At 46.2% G+C, this 27,656-nt stretch overlaps 1 protein-coding gene across 5 annotated transcripts; it reads left to right on the top strand.

The window, feature by feature from the left end:
* The first annotated feature begins 108 nt into the window (after positions 1–108).
* On the top strand, positions 109–26,347 carry EIF4E2 (eukaryotic translation initiation factor 4E family member 2). 5 transcript variants are annotated; one of them, XM_087819513.1, is made up of 8 exons: positions 109–168; positions 5,125–5,239; positions 6,494–6,628; positions 11,616–11,720; positions 13,095–13,247; positions 13,344–13,480; positions 19,974–20,051; positions 25,845–26,347. In XM_087819513.1, the coding sequence occupies exons 1-7, from the start codon at positions 149–151 to the stop codon at positions 20,017–20,019; spliced, it is 711 nt and encodes a 236-aa protein (XP_087675639.1). In that variant the 5' UTR covers positions 109–148; the 3' UTR covers positions 20,020–20,051; positions 25,845–26,347. The 5 variants fall into 5 exon arrangements, with proteins under 5 accessions (XP_087675639.1, XP_087675638.1, XP_016060145.1 ...); XM_016204659.2 differs by lacking the exon at positions 109–168 and adding an exon at positions 493–880; XM_087819512.1 differs by lacking the exons at positions 19,974–20,051; positions 25,845–26,347 and adding an exon at positions 15,167–15,432.
* Positions 26,348–27,656: the final 1,309 nt, after the last annotated feature.

Below are 27,656 nucleotides of genomic sequence, written 5' to 3'. Positions count from 1 at the left end.
CCCGCGGCGCGCACCGGGATATCGGCCCCCCGCCGGCCCGCGCGCCTCCGTTCCGCCGCTCCCCGCGCAACCGGAAGTGGCCGGGCCGTAGGCGGAGGGACCCGGCGGAGCGGAAGTCACTCCGTGAGGCAGTGGCGACGGCGAGAGGATGAACAACAAGTTCGACGCGTGAGTGGCGTTTGGCCGCCTCCGGGGCCCCTGCCCCCAACCGTCCCCCGCGCCAGTCCCCGCCTCGCCGGGCGGCGGCGCCACCTCCACGGCGCGGGCCTCGCTCCCGGGCTCGGGCTGCGGGCGGGACCGACCCCGGCGGCCGGCTGGGAGGCGGGAGCTGGGGACGCGGGTGCAAGGGTCCCGGGGACCCCGGGGCGGGGCCGACCTGGGGCGAAGCGCGGGGGCCGGAGAGGGTGGCTGGGCGGCCGGGAAGGAGGTTTTCGGACGCCCCGCCCCGGCGCTGCGGGTTGCCGGCGGCGTGGACGGTTGGGTGTTCCCTCAGCCCGGCCGCTTCTGAATTTCTGAAGCCCGCTTTCCTCACACCCACTCTGGCGTGGGCAGGTCGCCTGTCCTCTCTGGGCCTCAGTTTCCCCACCCGCGCAGGGGGACGGTGGTCGAGCCCGTGTGTGGCCGTGAAGGTGCGGTGAGGGAACGTGGCCGCTGCGGCCGGCGCCGCGGCTGCTCAGTGGAGCGGCGCCGCGGCGTCTTCCTGAGACTCCTTCCTGCTTCCTCTCTCCTCCCCTCCTTCCCCTTCCCACACCCTCCCGGAGCCGCTCGGTGTCCCGGCCCCGGTTCCCCGTCCGACCCCTAGTTCCGGCAGCAGTGTGGAGATGCAGAGAGGAAACGCAAAGCAGTTTTGCACATTTCCCTCCGCCGATTGTATCTTGAGGTAGATTATGTTCTTAGCTCTTCCGAAGACCTGGATTTCCTGTCCCCGACCCACCAGTTCCTAGATACTTGACAGGAGAAAAGTGAGCCGGCCTGTGAGCCAGGGTTACCCGAGCCACGTTGGCGGTTAGCGCCGTGTGCGTGCCGCACGGGGGTGTTGGAAGGGTCACGTCACGTTCAGCTTGGCCCAGTGGTGTTTTGTAAATTGCCACTTGGCGATGTATAAAGGTGAAGCGGGACTGCTGTTAGTTTCGGTGGCGATGACGGGGCAGTGGGTCTTTCCAGTCCAGCGGGTGGTGGTCGCGTAGTCAGAGGTCCTGGGCTCCAGCACTCCGGGCAGCTGCTCAGAAACGTTTCTTGGTTGCGGAGAGGGCCCTTCCTATGGGCAGAGCGCTTTCTGCAGCCTGCTGCTTAGCTGAGCCCATCCCTGTCCTGGCCCCCTCCCCATCAAACCCTGGAGCCCCTGGCGCAGAGCTAAGGCCCGCTTCCGGGGAGCTGCCTGCCAATCCTGTACCCCTTACTGCACCGAACGGAACAAATAGGAACGGTATCCTAAGGCACGTTTTAAGAGTTATCTGGCCCAGCCCTACCCAAATCATTTGGAGGTCTGTAATCTAATGTAAGAACAGTAATAATGGTTTCCAAGGGCAGCGTGCTAGATACTTTTCATATATTATTTCTACTCCTGACAACCCTGCAGAGGGGATCTTGTTACCTCCTTTTACAGGTAAGGAAAGTGAGGCGCTCTGAGGCTAAGGAACTTGCCCACAACAGGAAAGGCCCCGCGGTGGGATTCTAGCCCAGATTTGTTGTTTGACCTTGGTTCAAGCACCTCTTGATAAAATTTAACCTGGCTCATTATTAATTCGTTCTGATTATTAACTGTTCCTTATACTGAGCCAGGATTTTTTAACGTCCATCTTCTAGCTATGCAGGAAAAAAACCAAAGCTCTCTTTCATTTGAAATTAGCAATTGAAAACAACACTCCTGACCCTAGTTTTGCTTTTTGTACACCTTGTCTCATTCTTGGCTTTTGTACTTTTCACGAGTGGTTCCTAAGGACTTGGTTCAGTTTGCCAGAACCCTAAAAGTCCAGTGCCTGGAGTTGAGTACTGTAGTCTAATCTGATGGATTCATGAAGAACTGTATGCCTCCTTTACAGTGTGGGCTTAATGAAGAACTGTAGCCTCCTTTACAGTGTGGGCTCCACTTCTGGGAATGTAATCTAAGACCGTAATTTCTCCCAGCTCCCTACATCTATCAAGTCATTAGCTACCTTTGCCATTGATCCTGTTCATATGCAAAACCCCAAGATGCTTTCACTGTTCTGTAGTGCCGACTGTGATAAGCTTGGTTTTCAGATCTAGGTGCCAAGGTTGATTTTGCCCCTCCTCTGTCTTTGTTAGCGTTTGGCCCATTCTTAACTGTTGTCTGAACCACTTATTTGGCACTCGTCCTATTCTGCCTTGTATTGCTTTGATTTTAGAAATCCATTCACTGAACAGGTTTGTTTTCTGCCACTGTCTGATGCTAGACATATAAAGATGAATTAGACCAAGTTCTTACCCACAAGGACTCTGTCTAGTCAGAAAATATGAGGACATACCTGAGCAGAAGCTTGGAGAGCTAATTAGGTGCCACTCTGTCTGGACAGCTTCAGAGATGCTAATTGCCCACCAGAGTCTAGGGAGCACTGATTTTTCAGTCTGGATTATATTTTGGCACAGATCCAGCTTCACACTGGAACATAGGAATGCAAATGACTTGCCTTAAGTGTAGGCTCAGAGAGTAGCTGGTTGGTTAACTCCACCCTCACAAAATAACTACACGAGATGAAGGTCCATTAGGGTTTCTAATGACTATCTTAGAAGGGAGTCAGAAAGTGTGGGTCAGGGATCACAGTAGTGTTGTTTCTTCTCAACATAATTATTTTTGTTATTTTTCTGTTGTCTACTAGTGATAAGCAGCAAAACCACTAAAAAGAAAGGAACTTACATGCTTTGCTTGGAAGGCAAAATGAGAGATGCTGGGTGACTATGTCTCTCTTCAACCAAGACTTAAGGGAAGGGAACCCAGAGGGTATAATGAGGGTTTGGGAGCTGAGAAGAGAGGGAAATGGTTTGAGTCTGGAGTAGGCCCGCCCTAAGGAAGAGAGTTAGGAGCTCTTCTTGGGCCTAAGCAATAGAAAAAAGCCCATGAAATGTTTTTAATCAGGAGACAAAAAACTGGCCATTACAGTATAGCTGGGACAAATACCAACCTTTATTAGGGGAGGGCCAGAAGAGGGGAGCCTAGGCTCAGCCTAGGGAGAGGTCAGGAAATATTTCCAAGAGAAAGTGGCCCTCACTCTCAGTCCTGAGGGACAATTTAAGTAGGAGAGGAGGGCTGTCCGAGAAGAGACCACATAATGAGCATAACGGGTGAGGTCAGGGAACTGCAAATAGGTTGATCACTACAGTGAAGGGAGTTTGTTGGGACCGGTCAGGAGATGATATTGGCACACGTAAGTAGAGCAGGAGCACTTTGTGTCATGCTAAGGCCTGAGCGTGTGTGTGTCTCCTCCATCAGGTCTGTGGGGACAGGCACTCTGTAGTGTCTGATACCAATAGTAGGTACTCAGTAAACATTGTGGGACTTATGTGCCAGACACACTCCTTTTGGAAAGGAAACTAAACCAACTCAAATTTCTTAAGGGGAAGGGGTATCATAGCACAAATAATGGCCTCCCCAAAGTCCAAGGAGGCCAAACGAAGCCAGTGAAATGACAGTGTCACAAACCAAGCCAGCCTTTACTCTCTGCTGCTCTGCTCCATTCCCTTTCCCCGACTGCCTTTCTCTGCTTCTGCTCATTGCCTTTATTCCCTGTGGCTTTTTTGTGTGGGACCCATACGCCTGCCCCAGCTGACTCTGATCGTTCACCTTTTGGATGAAAAGCTGAGGAAGGAATCTGCTCATAATTTTGAGCAAGGCTCTGAGGCATACGTTATTGGCCTGGCTGGACTGCCCTTTGGTCAGGTGCCCTTCATAGTCATGTCTTGTTCAGGATCGGGATGGGGAAATTTATGGCACAGTGCATGACCACCTGAATATATCTACAGCTAGGGCTGTGAAATGGGCAGAGCAGGAACCCCAACACATGGCTAGCTTAATTTTAATATTTATTGAATGCTTTTTATGCACTAGGCAGTGAAGATTCTTGGGGGGAAAAATAAAAAAGTAAAATGCCTTACAAAAGGTTTATGTATTTGTGTAGGGTAGTATAATTTGAGCATTTCTAGAACCTTTCTTGAGAGTTGCCTAATTCCATTTGACTAGATAGTCATTAGGACCAGAAAGGTGATTTCAGAGAAGGTCCCTGGTAAGTTAGTGGTCCAGCTCTCAACTAAACAGCATTCTGATTATCTTTGTGAATTCACCTTCTGTTTATTTTTTGTCTGAATTTTTTCATTTATCATTGATTCCACATCTTCCTGCTCTAGGTGCTAGAGATACAAAGATTAATAAGATACTGTCCTAAGGGATTTCTCCATCTAGTAGGAAAAACAGATGTGGAGGGAATGGCACCTTAGGCTGAGGGTAGTGTTTGCACATAGCACAGATGTGGGTATATAGATTGCTTTGGGGGTTGGGGGTGGATGCTAGCAGGCAGGAGTCAGATTCTAGAGTATCTTATATTTCATTATACTTTATCTTGCAGGGTGGTCATCAAAGGGCAAGGGACAGTTGAGAGTTTTAAGCATGGAAGTTAAATGGGCTGGTGGCTATGTGGAAGATGGATAGAGTGGAGATGATTTGTGTTGGGCAACCATGTAGGAATTTATTGTAGTAATTGAGATGACAGGAAGAGGGCCTGGTCAGAAGAGTGGCAAGAAGGATAGGTAAGTTTTTAAACTTCATTTGAAATGCCAAAGCAGTTACTTTTTCCAGAACCTCTTCTGATTATTGACTATTTTTTGGTCAAGAAAACAATCCCTTGAACTGTTTACCGCTTGCCTCTTTGTGCAGCTTGTTAGAAACTGGAAGACGGTGTGTTCTGGAATTCAAACCTTAGCTGATGAGCATTTCAGTTTTGTTTAATCCTCCTAATTGACTTTCTACATTCCCTTGCCCTTCTCTTGTCTCATTGCTGGTATTTTGAGTGACTTCAGGCTGGTTACATGGTAGTTTATTTGACCTGTTGGCTTTATTAGGTAAGCAAGAATTAGTTCAATCGTGGGATAACATTGTTTTGCCTTTCTGTTTAGATTAAAAGATGATGACAGTGGGGACCATGATCAGAATGAAGAAAACAGCACACAGAAAGATGGTGAGAAGGAAAAAATGGAACGAGACAAAGGCCAGAGCAGCAACAAGAGGAAGGTGAGTTTTGTGCTGCACAGGGGTTGTTGCCTTGGGACTCGAGACTTGGTTATCTCGTGGAATCTGTTTATCTGGAAGATACCATATTAACTTGATGGTACACTGTTTTAAAATACCTGATTTTGTTCTCAAGAAAAGATTGTTGAATCACTGGAGTTCATTTTGGGACTCAGAACCTTCCCCTTACCACAGGATCTTGATATGCTGCCTGCTTTCCAGCATCCCACTAGCCTGAGGTAGGGGGAATACCCGGAGTTAGCAAGGCACCATTTGCTTCGCAGGCTGCTGCTCAGTATTTCAAATCCTGCACATCTTTAGTCAGTAACAGTCTGTGGTCTAAACTAAAAGTGACTTGGAAAGGAAAAAATTAGAGAATGAGAAATAGGTGGGTCAACTTTTCTTTTTTGTTGTTTTGTATGTTTTTTTAGAAATATATCTTTATTGATTTCAGAGAGAGGAAGGGAGAGGGAGAGAGAGAGAGAAACATCAATGATGAGAGTCATTGATCGGCTGCCTCCTGCACGCCCCCTGAGCGGGAATCGAACTGCAGTCTCCTGGATCCTAGGTTGATGCTCAACCGCTAAGCCACACCCGGGCAGGCTCAACTTCTTTCTTAAAAAAGTCAGAGTCATCATTAATTGCTTTATTCTGCAATATTGAGTACTCTCTAAATACAACATTTTAGATGCTAAGGGGATATAAAGGTGAATGAAACTGTGGATCAAGGAGCTAACATTTAATACTGGTGATAGCGATAGAGCTGACCTTTATTGAGCACTTCCTGTGTGTCAGGCACTGTGCTAAGCATTTTACATCCATTAATTTATTTCATCTGCTCAGTGCCTCTGTGAGATGATTAGCATTATTTATCCCATTTTCCAGATAAGTAGCTGAAGCACAAACAGGTTAAACAACTTGCCCTAGGTTACTAGCCGGTAAGTGATAGAGTGTCATAAAGGAGGTGATTCCTGACCTGGGAATATGTTGAGATAAGATACAAACATAAATACCTATGTTATGAAGTAGAAAGTTACAAACACCACAAGAACAGAGGTAAAATGTTACAGGAACTTAGAATCAATTAACTACTACAGAAACTTACTGTGTAAGCAGAGTCTTGGGCACATTGCAGGCAATTGATCATGTATCCTTTTGAAATTGGGGAGGTAGTAAAGGGTGATGCTGTAAAATGTTTTCTTAGTCTCAGAGCATGTGAAAAATGGCCAGGACTAACACACCTTCTTCAATGCACAGGCTGTTGTCCCTGGACCGGCAGAGCATCCCCTGCAGTACAACTACACTTTCTGGTACTCCAGGAGAACCCCCGGCCGACCCACCAGCTCACAGAGCTATGAGCAGAATATCAAACAGATTGGCACCTTTGCTTCCGTGAGTACTTAGTGAGCCTTAGTAGTAAATTCATGCCTGTATTTATATCAGTATGTTTCTTTATCCCCCTGGTAACCTCTAGGATTCTGGTTTCCTGACTCAACTGACCTGAGTCCCTGAGGTCAGATTTGTTCATTGTTAGGTTTCTCTTTAGTCATCTGTAGGTAACTAGTATGTGAGTTGTGGAATTGACCAGAAGGGGACAATACAAAAATTATTTAAGTAGATATTTAGTGAGTCCCTACTATGTGCAAAGTGTCTCGGAGAGGGGGGGGGTATAAATTTTGCTTTTAATTGATTTTAGAGAGGAAAAAAACATTGATGTGAGAGAGGAACATTGATCGGCTGCCTCCTATACATGCCCCAGCTGAGGATTGAACCTGTAACCCTTCGGTACCTGGGAGGATGCTCCAGCTGACTGAGCCACACCTACCAGGGCTAAAATTTTATAGTAGATGGTATCTGTTCTTATGATGCTTGATGGTTAAGTCAAGAGTAAAGTTCAAGCCCGGCCAGCGTGGCTCAGCAGTTGAACATCAACCTAGGATACAGGAGATTGCAGTTTGATTCCCGGTCAGGGCACATACTTGGGTTGCGGGCTCAATCCCCAGTAGGGGATGTGCAGGAGGCAGCCGATCAATGACGACTCTCTCATCACTGATGTTTCTGTCTGTCTCTCCCTCTCCCTTCCTCTCTCTGAAGTCAATAAAAAACATATATTTTAAAAAATAATAATAAAGTTCAAAAGTTCTTTTGCATTTAAGATCTTTTCTTTGGGGTTTTGGATCTGTTAGTGATTATATGTAAAGTAGCATCTTTTTCCTGTCTTCAGAAAGAAAATGAAATCTCTAGTAATTGTTTCTGTGAGTATAGGGAGCCCAGGCTTATCTCCCTGAGAAGCTGTCTGCAACTAAAACCAGTCTTATTCAACAAAGATTATTATGCACTTCCTATGTGCTATACAGTCCATCTCTGGGCAGAATCAAATGCAGGATTTGTTATTTTCTTGAAATTATTGTAGTATCTTCCCTGTTTAAAATGGAGACACCAGAAAAGGAAATTCTAATAGGCAGTAAATGTTACAGTAAAGTAGTGAGGAGGAAGGACACAGTAGTAGCCACTTTGTGTACTTCCATCAGTCGTCATGATAGCCCTATGAGGTCAGCGATATTATCCATATTTCACAAATGAGAAAAGTGAGACTTGGGTTAAGTATCTGATCTAAAGTCTCAAGTCAGTTGTAATTTACTTTACTAACTGGAGGAACCAGTGTTGAAACTCTGGTTGGGCAGGCTGTAAAGCCCCATTCCAAAGCCCATGTTCTTTCACTCTTCCAGTACCCCAGAATGCATGACATGAGGCTCCAAGTTTTAAAGTGTTTGCTAACTAGACAAGCTATATTTATTTATCTGATTCTCATTAATCAGATATACTACACTTATAATAGGTCATCCGATTACTGAGTTGATGTATGCTACCTTATTGGTAAATTTAGGCTCTTTTGAAATACTAAAAATAGCTTGTGCACTGGTGCATATTTGGTTTAAGAAATGTTTGTTGAATGAATTTAAGGCACTAGTAGGGTTCTAAAGTGAATTAAGACCTTGCCTTTAGGGAAACAGGTCATGGCTAGGAATTTCTAGTCTAGGGAGACAGAAGTGCTATTGGGCAGAACTGAGGGTCCAGTTATACGCACTATTTTTTTAGATGACCTGGGCAGTTCAAACCTGTGTTCAAGGGTCAACTGTAGTCCTGGCATTTCTTAATGTATCACAAAAGTTCTGTTAATTACCTGCTGTGTGGGAATGCCAGGCCTCACAGGCAAAATGGCAGCCTTTATGTTATGAAAAACTGGTTGAGTACTTAGAGGATTCTATTCAGTTATTTTGTGGTAATTATGAATATTTCTAGCATTTTTCTTTCCCTTCTAAGGAAAGCATATGTGGAGTGACCCAGCTTGTGAAAGGAGGGTTTTGTTTTCTTCTCGTTCAGCATATGCGTTAAGTGGAATAGCATTTGTCATCTAGGGTTCATGCTTCTTCAGTATTCTCTGGATGTGTGAAAGTGTTTGAAGTCTGCTGTCATGTAATTCAAGGCATTAAGAAAAGCCTCACAATATTAAATCCTCACAGAGAAATCATTACATTGTGAAACCTTTTATTAAACCCAAAGTAGTACTTTCCATTTGTCCTTAGTCCTAGTATTTAACAACAAGTAAAGGTTCTTGAAGTCACGGTGATTAAGAAGACAGTGCTTTAAAATGGGAAGAGCATTGGATGTGGGGGTTACAAGGCTCATCAGTCTGGTGCTTGACTCTGGGCTAGGGCAAGTTCTGAAGCCATTTTCTCAACTCTACAAGGAGTAAAGTAGTTCTGAGGTCTTTTCTGCACCTCATATTCTGAATCGGAACACTTCTTTATTTTTTTGTTTCAATTAAAATTTCAGAAACCACCCTGGCCAGTTTGACTCAGTGGTGAGAGCATCGGCTCATGGACCAAAGGGTCCCAGGTTTGATTTCTGGTCAAGGGCACATACCTCAGCTGCAGGCTCCATCCCGGCTCCTGTGGGAGACAACCAGTTGATGTGTCTCTCTCACATTGATGTTTGTCTCTTTCTCTTCCCCTTCTCCCTCTCTCCCTCCCTTCCACTCTCTCTGGAAAGCAATGGAAAGAACAAAACAACAACAAAAGTTTCAGAAACCAAAATTGCCTAAGGAGAAGGAAAAGCTCTTTCAAAGTTTAATATTGTTTCTTGAGCTGCTTGCTTCATCTCTCATGGGTTAGATATAAGATTGTGACTGTAAGATTGTATAGTCTGGCTATAAGACTGGAGGAGACCAAACCATTAATAAAGCAATGCTCACCCTGGCCGGTGTGGCTCAGTTGGTTGGGCGGCATCCTGTGTGCTGAAAGGTTGCTGGTTTGATTCCCGGTCAGGGCACATGCCCAAGTTGTGGGCTTAGTCCCTGGTAGGGAGTGTGCAGGAGGCAGCCAATCGATGTTCTGCTCTTACATCAATGTTCTCTTTCTCTCCCTCTCTCCCTCTCCCCCCTCCCCCTCTCCCTCTCTCTCTAAAAAATTAATAAAAATAAAAAGACTCACCAACTCTAAAAAAAGCAATGCTGCCCTAGTTGGTTTGGCTCAGTGGTTAGAGCATTGACCCATGGACTAAAGGGTCCAGGTTCGATTTGTACCTGGGTAGCATGCTTGATCCCCAGCCCTGGTTGGGGTGTGTGTGGGAGGCAACCAATCGATGTGTCTCTTTCACATCTGTTTCTCTCTCTCCCTTCTACTCTCTCTGAAAAGCAATGGGAAAAATATCCTCTGGTAAGGATTAAAAAAAAAAAGCAATGCTTAATTGAGGAATTGAGGATGGTTTTTGTACCTTTCTTCCCCACAGCCCTTCTCTAATTCCTAATACACAGTGAGCCACAGTTTCTACTGAGTGTGCTTTCTTTCCGCCATGTTCTGGTGGAGAAAGATTATTGTTCATTGTATACATATTGAGCACTTACTATCCCTTATACAGTTAAGCATAGCAGTTACTGAGATGAGACACTGCATTAAAGTCCTACAAATGACACTCATTCCTAACTTCTTTGTAACATAAGACACTGCCTCTGTTCCTTTTCTGTAGAGGAACTGATGGGACAGCCGTTTCACACAGTGTAAGGTCTCTTTCTCCCCAGTTGCTCTCCAGATCTAGAAATCTGACCCGAATCTCTGTGTACTCAATACCCATTTTCAACTACACAATGCTGGTGTCTTGCTGTATGTTTGTTTAGAGCCTCCTGGGCAGTGTGTTGGCAAATACCAGCTGTTTCTCTCCAGACGATTCCACATCTTCTCTTTCCTCCTGAAGTGTGCCTCTTCCCTGGCCAGTGCTTTGCAGGTGTCCTCTGTGAGTCACAGAGGAGTAGGGAAGTAAGTGCCAGGGCGCCAGGGCGTGGACAAGGACCAGCACGTTGAGTGTAAGCGAGCATCTGTGGGTAGAGAAGCGTGTCTGCTTTCCTGATGGCACTGTGACGGGGCCAGCAGAAACAAATGCTGCAGCTAAGAAGAGGGACTTAACAGAACAGCCTGATGGCTGTCAGAGGGGAGGGGGTTGGGAGCTGGGTGAAAAGGGTGAAGGGATGAAGTACTAATTGGTTGTTACAAAATAGTTGTGGGGTGTGAAGTACAGCATAGGGAATATAGTCAGTAAAACTGTAATAACTAAGGTGCCAGGTGGGTACTGAAAATATCTGGGGGATCACTTTGTAAAGTACATGATTGCCTAACCACTATGCTGTACACCTGAAACTAATACAAAATAATATCAAATGTAAAATGCAATAAAAAATACACACACACACACACACACACACATATATGAAGAAGAGGGATTTAAACCGTAAGTAGGAGAGGCTAATCCTGCTTGGTTTTGGACTGTCCTGGCTTAGAAAGGCGCCATGGTGTGGGGTTCTATCACTGTGCTCAGTAATGAAACAGACCTAAAATGTATTTCATTATAGCTAATGCTATATTTGAGTAAACAGTCTTTGATCAAGAGGTGATTTGATTCTAAAAAAATACATTCAGACTTCGGTTATGGGGCACTTACTATAAGTCAGGACTGAAGGGTTTCCATTGTGTGAAATGAGGTCCTCACAGCATGTCATGGTTACCTTGGGGCCTCTGTGGGAGGGTGAATGTTGATTCGCCTGATTTCCCAGCTCAGGCTCCCTGGCTGCGGCTGGCATTTCTCACTAAAGAGTTGGTTCTTGTATCAACAATATTACATTTTTCTTTTATTCAGCTATACCATATGCTTTCATCTAATATGCCTTTCCTCCCACACAGTCCTCCAGATGAAAATGTATCCTTCCAAAGTATAGCCTGTAACAGTGTGTCTTCCATGTTTATGCTTTTCTCTTAGATAAGCCTTGCATTCAATCAAAGAAAAAGAAAAGTCAAACCTTCTCTACTCTGGGGCCCTCTCTTCACAGGTGGAGCAGTTCTGGAGGTTTTACAGCCACATGGTACGTCCTGGGGACCTGACAGGCCACAGTGACTTCCATCTCTTCAAAGAAGGAATTAAACCCATGTGGGAGGTGAGGACTGAGGGCCTCAGACTGCTATTCTGAGCAAGTTGGTATTGGGGTGGGGGAGTAGTCGTGCCAAGGTTAAAAGTACTTTAAAGCCTTCTCTTAAAACTGCATCACTGTTTGGTACATCTTTAGAGCTGGGACCTCCAGGAAAAGACACTGGTACATTGCTTGCCTAGGTGGGGTGGTGCTGGGTGGTTTTGAAAGATTGTTTCAGCACTAAAATGGTATTGTAACAACATTAAAGGATGGGTGTTTTTTGTGTGTGTTTTTTAATTACCCTACTGCCATGGAACTGGCTGTGTATGTAGAATATTACCATAGTATACTTATGATTAAAGTGGGTAAAAAACAAGCTTACATGCTCTGATACCCAGAGCTGAGCTTTATTTATGATCTTGCTTTGCTGAAATCCATCTTTTGTTCTGATGCAACAGTATTTTTCTGGAAGACAAATGTGACCATACCCCCTTCCCCCCCCAAATTAAAAATGTTATGCAGCTTTCCATTACGCACAGGATCTCTCAGGCCTGTCTCCCCTCATCTCTAAACCTTCCCTTCGGTGCTGCTGGATCTTTCTTTGCCTCTCCCGTCTCACACTCAGAGTCTGTGCACAGACATGCTCTTCCCAGTGCCTGCAGCCCTTTCACCTGCCCTACCTGGCTAACTCCTGGGTCCCTCAAGACCCAGCTTAAATGTTTCCTCTATTTGAGTGTTTCTGGAGGTCTCATTCTTTAACTTACTATACATATCTCTGATATAGCAGTGCTTGACAGATTATACTGCTGTAATTAATGTTCGTGTCTGTCTCCTCAACTAGATTGGGCCTAGGAGAGACTGTGGCTTCCTGTCTGTGTATTTGGGATATGGTGACACCTGGTAACCTCTTAGCAAACAAAGTGAGGAATGACCTGTGTTTAAAATCTGACATCATTTCATTTTGATTCCTAAAGCAGTTTCAAAAAAGAGGATTTTTTTTTAATTCTCACCTGAGGATATGGTTTTATTGATTTTAGAGAGAGAGGAAATAGGGGGGAGGGAGAGAAACATCTGTGTGAGGGAGAAACATCAGTCACCTCCCGTACATGCCCCAACTGAGGATCGAACCCACAACCTTTTGGTGTATGGGATGACGCTCCAACCAAGTGAGCCACCCAGCCAGGGCAGGATTCTTTTTAAAGGGTCTATTTAGCCACTTTTTGTAATGTCCTGTATAAGGATCTGTACCTTGCTTTTCTTTCTTTTCTGTCTCTTCTCTCCCACCATTTTTCCTATAAAGTTGAATAATTAGAAAGTGGCAAGACCTCTTAGTGTTTGTGCAAAAGAAAAAAAGAGCTGTGAAACCATATTGTAACTTTAATGCTTTCTGTCTTTTTATAGGATGATGCCAATAAAAATGGTGGCAAGTGGATTATTCGGCTGCGGAAGGGCTTGGCATCCCGTTGCTGGGAGAATCTCATCCTGGCCATGTTGGGGGAACAGTTCATGGTTGGGGAGGAGATCTGTGGGGCTGTGGTCTCTGTCCGTTTTCAGGTAAGCCTCCCGTGGGCAGGTCTGGTTTCGTGTGTGGTCTCTGCTCTCCTCACTGCCTCCGGTTTGCTTTGATGAGTCGCTCTGTTCCTCCTGTAGGAGGACATTATTTCAATATGGAATAAGACTGCCAGCGACCAGGCAACCACAGCCCGAATCCGGGACACGCTTCGGCGAGTGCTTAACCTACCTCCCAACACCATTATGGAGTACAAAACCCACACCGACAGCATCAAGTACGTGCTGGGGGGGCTGGGGGGTGCATCTCCCTAACCTTAGAGGAACTAGGGTCTTAGTTGGGTCCAGAGGGATATGGTCATACAGGAGGCTGACTTGTGGAGAAGGGACAGACCAGTCCTCCCCTCTAGTGCTTCTGGCCACTTGCAGCAGCTCTTTGCTGGCGAGGCTCCTGCACACCTCGCTGAATAAAAGAGAGCCCTCTGCAGAATCCCGGTGGCGGTGCCGGGGCTTGCTTCATTTCCACAGGCTATCTTGTCTTTCATTGGCTAATCACTGTCTCAGAGTGAAAGACAACGTGCTCTTCTTGCCGTTTTTAAAATTAATTTCACTGAACAAGAGGGTCCTCCCTGTCTGCTCCTTCCCCACTTTTGCATGTCTTTTTAACCTATTAGCTTCAGTCTGTTTCTTTGTCCTGGGAAATTAACTTCTTATCAGGAATGTGACTCCATTTCCTTGTGTATAGAGCTGAAATCCTAGAAGCAGCAGCATAGAGTTTTGATGAGAATAGAATCTAAGAGAAGCACAAATGCCAACAGGAAATAGGCTTTCTTTGCGCTCTCCCTAGGACTTAGGGCAGTGGAGCCGGACATCCACACAGAATCACTGGTTAGGGCTGCTCCTTCAGTGATTGAATGTCAGAAATAAGTTCAGGTTACTGTGGAGAAGTTGTGGGGAGTGGCTGTTAGATTTTCTCAGAGCTGGACGGAGAGCTAGCCAGCTAGGAGCAGGGACTTTTAGGGTCAGTTCTCTCCTTTGACTCCAGCATCCGTGTGTGCCTTTGGCAAGTCTCTGCCACTCTGCTTCAAGTTTCCCATCTGTAAGATGGGGATGACAATACTGCACCTAAGGGATTGTCAGGAGGCTGATTGAATCTTTGTAATGGGAGGTCCTCAGATGGAGACTGCTCTTACAGGGCCAAGTACTATTATTGCAATCATCATCATCGTTTGAAATGATATCATCATAATGTTATTCTTATTAAAGACCAGTAATGAGCCCAATGATGGTGTCCAGGAGACAGACTGGGAGTCTTTTTCCCATGCATCCACAGACAATGTGGGTGGAGTTAGCTAAAACCAGCTGAGGGCCAGTTTTTAACTGGGAACACTGCCGTAGGAGTTGGTCCATATTCAAATGGCTGGGTGTGGCTCATCACAGCCACTAAGAGTTGTTCTATGGCCTTGGCCCTGGTTGCTTGACTTAGCAGCCCTATGTTAGCATTGTTTTCTCTAAGTACATTTTTTCTGTTCTTTGTTCTGGGGTAGAGTAGTTTCTGCCCTCCAGCCAGACTCAGTCTAGGCTGGAGAGATCCACATATGCTTTTTCTGGGCTCTTACATTCAAGGTTCCCAAAACACCCCCCAGACCCCCAAAAGCAAGCTTTTCACCTGGATAGGAAAGGGAAAGAGGTATTTTTCAACTCTCCCTCTCCACTGTTCTCCCTCTAATACCCTGAGGCAGTTCTTCCTGACTTTTGTAGAAATGTGTTCAGTCCTTAGTCTAGGAGAGCCTGCGGGCTTTCTGCCTTAGTCTACTGCTCGCTACTTTATCCAGAGGTCTGCCTAGTACTCCAGCCCTGGAACCACAGGGACCAGAAAACCCTCCTTGACACCCAGATGCTACTTTCCCTGCGCCTCCCTCTCTTTCCTCTCCCAATGTGCCAACCTTTTGCACTTCCACTAGAATGCCAGGCAGGCTGGGCCCCCAAAGGCTCCTTTTTCAAAACCTCTGGAAGCCGCGGTTGAATGTGCCATGACCCTCTCCCTCTCTGGATGGCACCATCATCGAAGCTGGCATCATCGGAGCCTCTTGTTCTGTTGGCGTGCTACCTGGAAGATCCTTCTGTCCTGGACAAGAGGAATTGGAAGAGCATTTTATGTTCTAAGAACAGGCTGACACGCAGCAGCTACGACAACAGCTGAGATCACTTAATAAATGGTGCTAAACTAGCTTGTCTCATGCTCTTGCTCTTTATGGCGCATCAAAGAAGTGGCCTTTCAGACTGACTGTCACCATGTTAAGGAATGGCACAGACTTCTCCATGGAGGGCCATCGGGGGAATGAATGCAGCCTCATTTCCATAAGCCATTGTACAGTGTCACGTGGTATTTGTTCCACTTCTGCTGAGTCTGACATAATGAGGTGACATCTACCTTTCAACAGGAGACCCCATTTCTGGTGCTTGAATTTTAGTCTCCATCTAGTCACGCTGAGTAACAGGAACAGAGTGATTTCTCATGTAGAACTCAGCTTGAGAGTCCTTAAGGTTGGAAAGGGGGATCCTTGCCTTTGCTTCGCTGACTTCATTTGCCTTTACTTCAAAGAAATCTCTTGCTTGGAGGTAAAGTCCTGCTTCCGTCTGTGTGTGGCTGTACGTATATAGCTTCCTTGCTTGATGTTAATGGGGTTTTCTCACTGCTAGAGCTGCCCGAGCCACAAACTCTTTGCCAGTCTCTCCCTTGCGCTTTCCCTTCAGAGCCAGGTCGTCCTCCTCTTTGAGCTCGCTCTGCTTGCAAGGTCTCAGGGTTCTAGCCCTTCCCTTTCTCCCAGGGTCACTGTGCCTCAGGATTGGGGGTGGGGAAGCATCTTCATCCCCCGTGAGTCTGCTCCTTAGGGTATCTGACCGCAGCACGTGCCAGCCCCTCACCTGCTTTGTGGCTTGGCTTGTGTGACCTGCAGCTTGACCTGCAGGCCCTAACCTGCATGTACAATTGCAGCAAGCCTCATGTTACTTCAGGCTTTCTTGGGAGCTACCACCAAAACCAAAAATAAACATTTTTGCAGACACTGGGTCAGGTTGCCTGATGGCATCTGTGAAGGTGGCTGTGGGCATAATGTGGAGGCCTCCAAAGTGGCTCTTCCATCCTGGCAGCCACACCTGTCCTTGTACCATCCTGACCCTCATCTCCACGTAGCCCGGGATCCCACAGAACACACACTGGGACAGCACCTGGGCCCAGCCTTCTGGAGGTGTTTGTATCATTGCTTCTTTGTTTATTGCATATACAAAATTGGTTGAAGTCCCTGGAAAATGAGAGATGTGTCGGTATGTGGAAATGCCTATTCTCTGTTTTCAGCATTTGTCAAAGAATTACCTTTTATGGTCTTTTCCCTCTTGCCTTCCACTGTTATGTTCCTGTATTGACCTGAATTTCCGCTGATATAACTGGTCCAGGGGATGAGCTTGACATCCCCTTTCTGAGTAAGAGTTGATCAGAAAGCACCAAACTGACCTTGAGCCCCCTGATCCTTGTCACATGTGAACAGAAGTCAGAACTGGTCTGCTTTGCTCCCTTCCTGTGGCTCTTGCACAGGGATGGCTCATTTTGAGCCAAGGAACAGCAGCTGCTGGGACTTGAGAATTCAAGGAAATGAAGGAAAAGAGTATTCTGGAGAATGCTCCCAAGTGTTCTGGGGACTTTTTTAGGAGTGGCCTAGATTTTTAGTCAAGTGTACTTCCACCTTGCTGTGTTTCCAATGCCCCTTTTCAGCTGTTTGTTTTTCCAGCCTTCCCCTAATCACACTGCTCATGGCCTTTTCCTGCTGCACTCCTAGATGAGCTGAGAGGCACACACTGCTGCACACAATGCCAGGGCTGCTTTGCTGCAGAGGGGACGCCTGCCTGCTGCCTCCTACCCTTGTGTTGCCAACAGCAGGCCCCATTAAGAAATGAGAAGCTTATTAGATGGAGTGTTCGTTCAGGTTCATGGCTCCTTTTAATGAGGCCAATTCCAGTTGAGGTTTTATAGCTTTGGGTCCTTGTAGGCATCAGGTGACTCACTGTACCTTCCGTTTTGAGAAGAAATCTAACACAGATTTAAAACCCAGAATCATGGGACCCCCAGGATAAAACTGGGCACAGCCATATAAAGCAGCACTGTCTTTTGTGAGGAAATAACTCTTTGGAATAGTCCCATTGAATCCCTTTGTGCATCTGGCCCAATGGGAGAGGGGAAGACAGGGCCAGCTTCACTTTGGGCCACGTTGTTCAGAGAAGTGACCACACCCCTCTGCAGAGAAAGTTGAGGGTAGGTGACTTCTCTTTATTTCTTTATTCTAAAGGAGAAATGGGTTAAATTGTGGGGAATTTCCTTAACCTTGTCTAGATTTCATTTTATTTAACCATTGAACTTTGTAGGCAAGGACCAACCCTCCCTTCTGTTGTGACTAAATCATAGCCCAGTGGCACTGGGTCACACCAGCGTAACTGCTGGCCTGGTTTATGAAAGGTACTCCCTACTGACCTTCAAAGTAGAGAATGCCCAGGCTAGCAGGAGGCTGAGCTTGTCCGTGAGGATTGAGGGCCAGCTGAGTGCAAGGCTGTGAACAGGCTTCAGGTGGGGGTGAGGCAAGTTCCAAATTACACAGAAGTGGACTTCTGCTCTCAGTTTGCTTTCTGGTAAGTGAGCTGAAACAAGAGTGGTCTTTAAAGGACTCTGTTGACTATCATTTGAATTTGTTCAGAATTCCCTATAGGGTATATTAATCTCCGTAATTTTTTTAGAAGCTTCATTCATATGGCACTTTAAACATTTAACTTGTTCTTTTTTTACCTTTAAAAGAAGCAAGTTCTAATATTACCTAATATGCCTGGGATGCCAGATGGAAAAGAGCTAGAATGTTCGCACCTGGCTTTAGGCAGGTGATCTGCTCTTAGCCAAGCACTGGCCTACATTGTACCAGTGACCACGACCAACTATGTTATTTCCACTGAGTCCATGTGAGGAAATTTCTTTGCCCAGATTCTTCATGTTGAGGTTTAACATGTGAGGAAGATACTTCTGGAGAAAATGGGAGGGCAGTTTAATATGGGAATGGGTTAGAGGGGATCTGTGTAATCTATACATCTTAGGTTCTTGATACGGAATCGCTCTGTTTGGACTAGTGTAGGCCTTTCTGGAAACAAAAGGATAAATGAGATGAAGCTTCAGTACAACCATGTAATTTCTTGAGGGCATTTAAGTTGCCTAAAATAAAATTTAAATCTCACTGTTAAAATGAGAGGGGTTTCCTGGGTTGTTGCCCAGGCACCAGGTTTTGCTTTGCCCTTGTCTTAATTTGGGGTGAAGAGTGAAATGGCCTTCTGACGTCACTCATGGACTCAACGTTCATCATCACATTTCCGTCACCAGGATGGGCTGTGGAGCAGGTGTCGCTGTGGAAATTGTTTGAACCGACAGAGCCTGGCACACTTGTTTGGCCATCTCACATTTTTCTTCAGTTCAGTTAGCACTTGTCTGTAGCTTTGGTAATATTTTCTGAAGAACCATTAAGTAAGTGCACATCAGCCTCTTATTCTAAGAAGTAGATCATGAACTTAATGCCCCTTTTCAAAAGGGGAGAATACTGATGAAACATGTATAAATAGTGCCTGGAAGAATGAATTTGTTGTGCCAGGTCTGTGTTTCATCCCCCCCTATTTAAAAAAGCAGCAGCAGAAGAAAAGCTACCTGTAGAAGGCCTGGTAAAAAGTATATTTTACTGGACATATTACCGGTAGTGAGCGACACAGTATGTTGTCACCCTGGGTATTATCACCCCTGTAAACCAAGAATGGAATAATTGACCAAAAGGAATTTTGGATTTAGAAGCCCCAAATGACCCGTTTCATATCATTCCTAGGGGAACCAAACATTTGTCCCTAGTAGGGCTGAAAAGTGGCCCAGGCAAAAGGTAGGGCATCCGTTCCTCTGAGAAAGCTTGAGGTGGGAGGGCTTCTGGGTGCGTAGGGACTCTGAGTTCCTCCTGTTTCGGGCCAGCAGTCACCAAGGGCCTCTTCTTTGCTGAGCACCACCCTGAGAGCCCTAGCCCTCAGCCACATTCTTACCTCATAAGCCCCATTTCCGAATTCAGTTAATCAGCGTGGGAGTTGTCCTGGAAACTTTGACCTGTGACCTACACAGCTTAAATTTTAAGATAGTTACGTGGGTATATGCAGAAACAATCTGGTACAAATTTGGGGTTTGAGGTTAGATGGGTCAGAAGGTTGGAAATGCAAAAATGGAAAGTGGTATATAGTTTCCCCATTGTATCTTTAGACATCATAATGCTGTTGGGTACCTGCTGTTACCCTCAAGGTGAGGCCCAATGAGAAAGATAGTTTCTGCCACCTGTCCTCACCTCCCACTGGTGCCCTGTGCTCCGGGGACAAGGTGTCTCCCGTGATAGTTGAGCTTGGCTCTGACCTCATTGGCCTCTTGTAGACTTGTTGAAGGAGTGGATACAAAGCCTCGCAGGAGTAGTGAGGGCCAGCCTTCGCCATGGAGCAGGCGGGACAAGTGCCAGCTGTCCCTAAATGCGCTGGCCATCACTGCGGATCTGAGGGCAAGTCCAGGTGGGAAACCTCACTGCTGTGCTCTCAGGTATCCATGGGCTGCCCTCGATCTTGAGGGTATTTGAAATGGGATGTGGGGTTATGTGTCTGCTCTCTCTTTGTTAAAAAGCTTTTGATCTGAATGTGCTATTGTGTTTTTTGTCTCTGGTTTGCCAGGGCCTGGGAGGAGTTTCATGGCCTGGTGAACAGCAGCGGCCGCTGATCGGACGCTCCCCTCTGTCTCTCACACTCAGGGTAGGGCCTTGTCTATCTTCTCTGTAACCTTGTGATGTACCTCTCAGCCATAGGACCCTCTTCCCCAGGGGCTGTGCCCTCCCCACCTGCCCAACCTTGTTCTGCCAGCATGGAGTCAGCTCCAGCCTCTCTGTCAGTCTCAGAAAACACCGGGTCCAGACATGTGGACCCTGAGGGCTGCTTAACCTCATTGTACCTCCGTTTTCTCATTTGGAAAGTGAGGTTCCACAGACTGAGGTGTCTCAGATCTCTTCTGATGCCAGTGTGTCATGATTATAAATGTGCCACTATCCTGTTTCTTTTGCCCAGACATGGCCATTTTAAGCCATCTGGCAGTGTCCTGTGCTGCCATGGGGTAGGTAAGAGGTATGTCTTGCTTGCTGGTGGTGGTTGTCAGCTGTGAGGAACCAGTGGTAGAACTTGAGGTTTCTGCAGTGAAAGGGCTGGGCAGATGCTGGGCTCCATAACTGGACCATTGCATATGTCCCCGCAGGGGGAGGCCCTGGGCTGTCAAAGGCTGGGCCAGCTTGAGCATCCACTGGGAGAGCATCTGTATTTCAGTTAGGAGAGGGCCAGGTTCACATCTGCTGCTGTAGCAGAGGAAGTTGGGTGCTTTCATTCAGGATGAGAGGACTGGATAGGACAGGACCCTGAGCAGTTTCCCAGGACCCCCCAACGCAACCCCCCCACTATTCCTAGGAAATAGAGGATTTCTAGGAGTGGAACAGAACACGCCACTTGTAGTAGCTGCTTTAGAACTCCACCTTCCCAGGAGGGAAGTGAGGCTTTTTCAAGAAGAGGAGACTGCATCCTGCAGATGGGCTAGAAGAGGAGACACTGAGGGGCGGAAGCAGGGGCCAGGGGTCTGAGGACTCTGGGGGTAGAGGAAGAGCCCCACAACTCCCTGAGCACATGCATGATGCCACTCATAGCTCTTTTTTAATCGTTAATTCCCATATTATAAATTCAATTTTAGATGATACGCTAGATTATTAAAATTGAAGTTTAAAAGGCTGCTCTGTAAAATGTAGTCAACATAGAATTCTGAAGTGGCTGCTGATACACAGGCGGGATGGAAACATGTCAGCTGTACGATTACATGCATCGATTTGCAGGCTGTACAACGGATGGTTAAAGTAAATTAAGTTTAATTTCCAGAGGCCTGGTGCTATAATGGAATTGTTTTAATAATACTATCATATTTAATTATTTCTGAGATTTCCTTTTTTTTGCTTTTAATATCCCTAAAATTAGAATACTTACAGTGAACGTGACAAGAAAGATTTTTGTCAAAGTTTAATTGGCAATGTTTACTTCTTAAAGTACATAAAATGATGATACCTTTAAAAGTCAGTAGCATCTTGGGTTCCATGAAAAAAAGCTTTAATATGAAATCAGAATAGTCAGAATGAAAGAAAACTTAAAATTGTTTCCTCTCCCCTTAGCTAACACTAAATCCCCCAGAAAAAAACCAGAATTGCTTCGAAAAGTCCTGTCTGTGCATGATTGCTATTTTGTAGACTCTGTGTTCTCCTTTTCCCCCCACCCCTGGCATTTTTTATGGGCAGATGAAGGGCGCACTTCTGCTCCTCCAAGCACAGACTTGGGCATCTGAGAGGAGTATTGGTCTAAACAAAAAACCCAGCTCTCTCCATTGTCTTAACAGACTTGAAAAAGGTCATCTTCATATTTCATCTCTATTGATTTAACCTTGAAGGAGGTACTCCCAGAAGATGCACACACCCAGCTCATGTTGTCGGAGCTGACATTTCAGATGCCCTGACATTCAGCCTTGCGTTTTCTCTGTGCGTCCCCCTGAGTAGATCATGCTCTGTGAAGGAATAGGAACTGTTATTTAAATAACTCTTATTGAGCTGCAGTACTTCTCCTGTTTATCTGATATTTTTGCCATTATATATGGCTGCTAATATTTCAGGACTGTTTTTGACCCCCATTAGAGATAAGTATTGCCCTCTCAACCATGGTTTCACTAGAAGTTCCAGGTAGCTGCTAGGAGAGGGCTCTGGTTACTTCTGTGTCTGAGTCAGAGGCACAGAGCAGTGATCTGTATTTTGGGGGAATGAAGTTGGTGTGGCTACTCAGTGGGAGATTAGACATTGAAATTGGCCCCACTGCACCTAGGAGGTTTGCAGTTTTATTTAATATGCAGGAAGGTGAGAGGAGAGGGCCAGAACTGGCCTGGGATGGACAGCTGATAGCCAGGGAATGTTCCCCTGAAGAGCATGGATACTTAAGCCTGTGGGCCTGTTTATAACTATTCTCAGAGCCCCCGTCGGAGCAGATACTTAGGTGGGGCTCCTCCTCTGTGGCCCCCAGCTTTCCCTGGAGGACCAGAATCACTCTGATGCCCCTGCTGGTCCCCAGCACAAGGACAGGCTTCTATAAGAGCAGGGGCCATTCTTCTGAGGAACTGACCACCCTGCTCCCCCGTGGCCCACCCTCAGGAGTAGACTACCTTAGCTCTTCTTTCCAGAAATTGTACTTGTCCATTTTTCTAGAAGCACAGTAAAGTGATCATTTTGAGGCGGAGTAGGTTGGAAAGCTGTTTTGGAGTGTTTGGGCGCAGTTTCCCCCAAGTTGCCTGGGAATGTGAAGTTAGAAGCCAATTTGATGGAGTTCTGCTATTTCTGAGGCCCTGTCATCAGGATAGAGAGGCATCCAGTAGAGAAAGAGTCCGTCTGGCATTGTAGGTCTTTTGGCTCCCGTGTCCTGTGCCCTGGTATGTAAAAATCTTCGGGAATGAGTTAAGATAGAGTGGAAGTCAGTGTCTGAAAGCTCCTTTAAATCAGTACTTTTACATTAATTCACAGATGAGACTGTAAATTTTTCTTAATTCTTTCTAAAAGATCTTTTGTATGAAAAACAATAAAACCTTCACGATGGCCTATGCACCATCCCAGCATTGCTAGGTGGATGAAGGGGCTTTCAGGAGCTCACTCCAGATTTTCTAAATTTTAGTTGTCTTTTAAAAGAACAGAAGCCCATCCTTTTATAAAAAAACAAAAGTCACCTGTGGCCTCTGCTACTTCTGTCTCCATTCTCCCCTTCCCTGTCTCCTAATCTCTGCACTGCAGCCGGGTTGAGGGGCAGAACAGATCAGTTCCCAGCTAGTTCAAGATGGACACATTCCTCAGACTAAATTTGGCACCAAGCTGTTCTCCACCTACTTGTTTTAGAAAGGCTGGACCCAAGCCACCATCTGCCACCAGCCTGTCATTGTCAGGAGCCTGTTACCCACCCTGTTGCTCTTTCTGTTTCTTTGTATCAAACTCTGTAAAAACAGCTGATTCTCTTGGCTCCTTTACTCTCCTCCTCCCCTTTTCCATTTTACAAACAAACCTTGGAATGATTGTGACTTCTTAGGTCTCCTGACTCTGAAGAGATGTATGACAATAGAAATAATTAGAACAAATATTAAATACCTAAGTGGGAAATTGTTATAGAGCCCTTCAGTTCACCTGCCACAGAAAGAAGAATTTGTTCCTGGCCCAACCCCAGCACAGTACAGGAATTCTTCCAAAAGATGAGAACCTACTTATGGTGGTGGCATCCTGAAAATGCTCTTTACATCACTAACCAGCTGAAAGGGCTTGTCCAGACCTTCGTCTGCCATCTCTCTTACACCAAGGTAGATCGTTCCCCCATAGTTGGGAGATTCTCTGATTCTGCTCTCACACCTCCGCCTTTCTAGTCACTCATCTTCTTTCTCCCTGCTGATTGACTTTTGTCATCCAGTTGCTCAGTGGGAATAGAGGTGGCATCAAAAGGAAGAGATGGAACAGAACAAACCATCCCTTCCTGACCACTCCTTTGTTATGGGTGTCCTCTGTCTGGTAGACTCAGTGTCACAGTACATCGTCCCTAAGGGGGCTCAGAAGTAGCCACACACGTGTCAGTTATGCTTGCTTTTCTGTCTTAGGATCAGGTCATTCCTTGCCCTTTGCTACCTACTTGTGGCACCTCAGTGGGGTCTGTCCTTTTGAAAGGCCTTTTAAAAAAGATGCTCACCCCACTAAGTTCTCTGTGTGTTAAGCCTTCAACCCTTTAGACGGAAATCATTGAAATGCTCAGTAGCCATTGATAAATGAGCCACGTGGTCACGCATGTCAGTTACAAAAACACCAGCAGGCTTTTGAGATAATACCAGTTTCTTCCTAGGCAGAGTTTGCCCACCCCAGCTCCAGTTTCCTGTCCATCCGTGTACTTGTCTGCAGCCATGCTCTCTGTGTAGTGAGGGCTGTTGGTCACCGTCAGCCTGCCTGCCTCCAGCACGGGGGTGGGTATGCGTTGTGGGGAGCCTGTTTGCGGAGAGCAGGAGGAAACTGCTCTCTGGCTGGGCCGAGCATATTCTTTCATCTGCACTCATTGCCCTATGCCCAATCAGTTGTAATCATTTTAAGATAGGCCATTAGCCCGGGTGGACGTGGCTCAGCAGTTGAGCATCAACATAGGATCCGGGAGATCACAGTTCGATTTCCTGGTCAGGGTGCATGCCTCGGTTGCAGGCTCGATCCCCAGCAGGGGGCATACAGGAGGCAGCTGATCAATGATTCTCTCATCATTGATGCTTCTATCTCTCTCTCTTCCTCTCTGTTCCTCTCTCTGAAATCAATAAAAATATATTTTAAAAAAAGATAGGCCCGTTAAAGCCAAAGTTTCTAGAAGGTTCCATTAAAATTTAAGGGAAATGATGACTTCAAAATCAGGTTAATGTTTCATGATTTCAGACAAATTGAAATCTTAAGCACTGGCCACAGCAGTAGGTAAGGTAAGGTGACCTTTAAGGCCCCTTCCAACCCTTAGGTTTTGGGATTCAAATGGTGACATGAACTGCTGAGACGTCATTGGATTTCTAGTGGGAACACGGATGGTACTAGTGGGTGGCTAAACCGGTTGGCAGCCAATAGAAGGCAACTAACAGGACACATCTTACAGTCAGTAACACACACACACACACACACACGCACGCGCGCGCAGGCTTCTCTTTCAAGAATTATAGCTAAGTTTCTAAAGTGAAGGGTACCCAGATTTCACCTCTTAGAATATCCCTTTTAAGCTGCTATAAGTTTTGAGCCTTGTGCGGGTTTTGTTGGTGGGTTGGTTGATTTTTTTTTTTTAAATACATAATACAATCACATGGTTCAGTTTTGTTTTGTTTTTTTGTTTTTTTAAGTATGTGTGTGTATAAGAAAGAGAGGTTTCCCTCCCACTCTGACTCCGTCTGCCCAGTTTCCACTGTGTCCCTTCCCCCGCCCCAGGTCACCACTGTTGTTGGTTCCTTGTGGAGCCTTACAGTTTCTTTCCATGTATACACATGAACATGAATTATGTATGGCCTTTGTTCCCCCAGCCCTGCTTGCACAAAAGATAGCATACTGTGTGCACACACTGTTCTGCACTGACTTAGCCGTTTCTCTTGGAGATCTTTCCATATTAGTATTGAGCTTCCTTGTGTTTTTAAGCTACACAGTGTCCATTGTATGAATGTGCTATGACATTAATATTAACTAGGTCAAGAACTGGTCATTGCCAGGTGGATGTGCATTTGGTGGGTTCTAATCCTTTGCTATTGCTAACAGTCAAGCTGGATGTTTGAAGGGACTTGGGAGGCTGGTTGCTGTGCTGGCATTAGATTAGTAAGGAAGGAGGGTCCTGGGCTGTGTCACGGTCACGAGGGCCCCCGAGTGCTTAGCTCAGTCTCCCCTGTGTGTGTGTGTTGCCTATAGATGACCTGTGTATTGAATGCTGTATTTTCTCCATTTTTTCTTTCAGGGACAATTCAAGCTTTCGAAATACAAAAATCACATTGTGAAAGTACACAAGCTGGCAATAATCCCTTTCTGTATGTGTGTGTGTGTCCGAAATTATGGGAGGTCTTCAGCTGGTCCTTCCATCTGCTCACTGAAGGGACGTCCCTTTTGCACTCATTCCTGGAGGATGGATCCCGCTAGACACCCTCCAGCATCGCTGACTTTATAAGGTGGAAAGATGGCAAACGTGACTTTGTAATAGACACACTTTTTTTAAATGGGTTTCTGTGGGGGGAAGTCTAGCCTTTCGTTCTGCTGTGTGCTGTCCAGATGCCTCTTGGGCCTCTGTTGTGCTCCTCTCTGCTGTACGAAGGGCGTCGCGACCACATGTACCAGCCAGAGCTGTTCACTGAGACTTGTCAGTATTACGAATGTCTGTGCATCCAGGAAACACTTTTTGTTGGAGGTCCCGGGACAGCTGTAAATGTTTGAAGGGTTCTTTGCCATTAAATTATTGGGACATTTTGTTTATTTCACTCCCCTCTTCCCCCAAGCCCACCACCTGAAAATGTGTTACTGATTTTGCATTGTCTCCTGCCTATGCCCTCCAGTCGTCCCTTGTGTGGGGCTCTTCCCTTCTTAGGCACTGCTGCACTTAGAACTGTAATCCAGACGGCCACTGCTTCCCCGAGGCGGCTCAGAACGTGTGACTCTAAATTAAACTGGCATGGCATCCGGTTTGTTAGGGCAGGATTCCAGCAGAGGTTCCGAGTATGGGATTTGGAGATGAGGGCAGTGTCTGAAACTGTGTGTCCAGCCTGTTTCTGCGGGTTCTTGCACACCCCTCATTGAGGAAGGGAAGCAAGAGCTGGTCATTGCCAGGTATTAACAGTATGGTAAGTCCTGTGATCCTGAAACTGGAACATCTGAAGAGAAGGTGACCATGATGGGTGGCTTTCTCTGCATGGCTGTGCCTGTCTGCAGTGGTTGTAGCCCTGCTTTCAGTCCTTGTCACCTCGTATATGTGTTAGGCTACTGCAGGCACGCTTTAAAAATGATCAAGCGTGCATCAGAGAGCTGGTGGTCTTAACTCAGAAGGACTGTGGTCAGAGAGGTTGCAGAGCACCTAGGATTGAAATGAGTACTGAGTGCCAGCCCTCCAGCAACCTCCAAGGAGCTCTGTCTTACTAGGCTTTTGTGAGCAGAGATCGAAGTACCTTAAATTAAGGTCTCTCCTAAAACCTATCCTGCGAGCCAGGGCGCCTTAGCCACGGGTCTCAGAGAAGTTGTTTGAGAGTAACAGGCATTTCCTTATCGTATTTCTATTACTCTCATCCTGCTTTCCAGCTCCTGAACACCCTCTAACCACCGCTGTCCTGGGATGCTTTTCCTAAAAGAGCAGAGTACAGGGGCCAAGGGAGGTGCTTCCGTTATAGGTGAAGTTTAGATCAGATAGGAAGATCTAGCGGTGATTTAAACTCCAGGAATATGAAGAATAGGTTCTAGTGCCCAGACAGTTGTGAAGGGCTCAGGCAAACAAACATAGGAGCGACATTGGCGAAAACGGGGAGTGAAGGCTGCCTCCTGAGATCTGTGCAGATCCGGGGACGTCTTCACTTCTGCCTAAACTCAAGAGTTGCCATGGAAATTCCAAAGACAGCAGACTTGGATTTGCCCTTCTTTGGGCATCTGCCTGACTACAGTGGGCGCGTGTGTGCACAACGTGTTCACGAGTGAGGATTTTGTCTTGCCCAGTGCTGAGGTGTAGTGTCCATATTCATGTTGCTTTTTGGGGGGATCTCATTTGTTCAGATTTTTTACTCTCATGTTTTCC

This window comes from Miniopterus natalensis, chromosome 8 (genome assembly GCF_054644295.1).
Source record: "Miniopterus natalensis isolate mMinNat1 chromosome 8, mMinNat1.hap1, whole genome shotgun sequence".
NCBI lineage: Eukaryota > Metazoa > Chordata > Mammalia > Chiroptera > Miniopteridae > Miniopterus > Miniopterus natalensis.
This window is presented reverse-complemented; position numbering and strand designations above follow the sequence as displayed.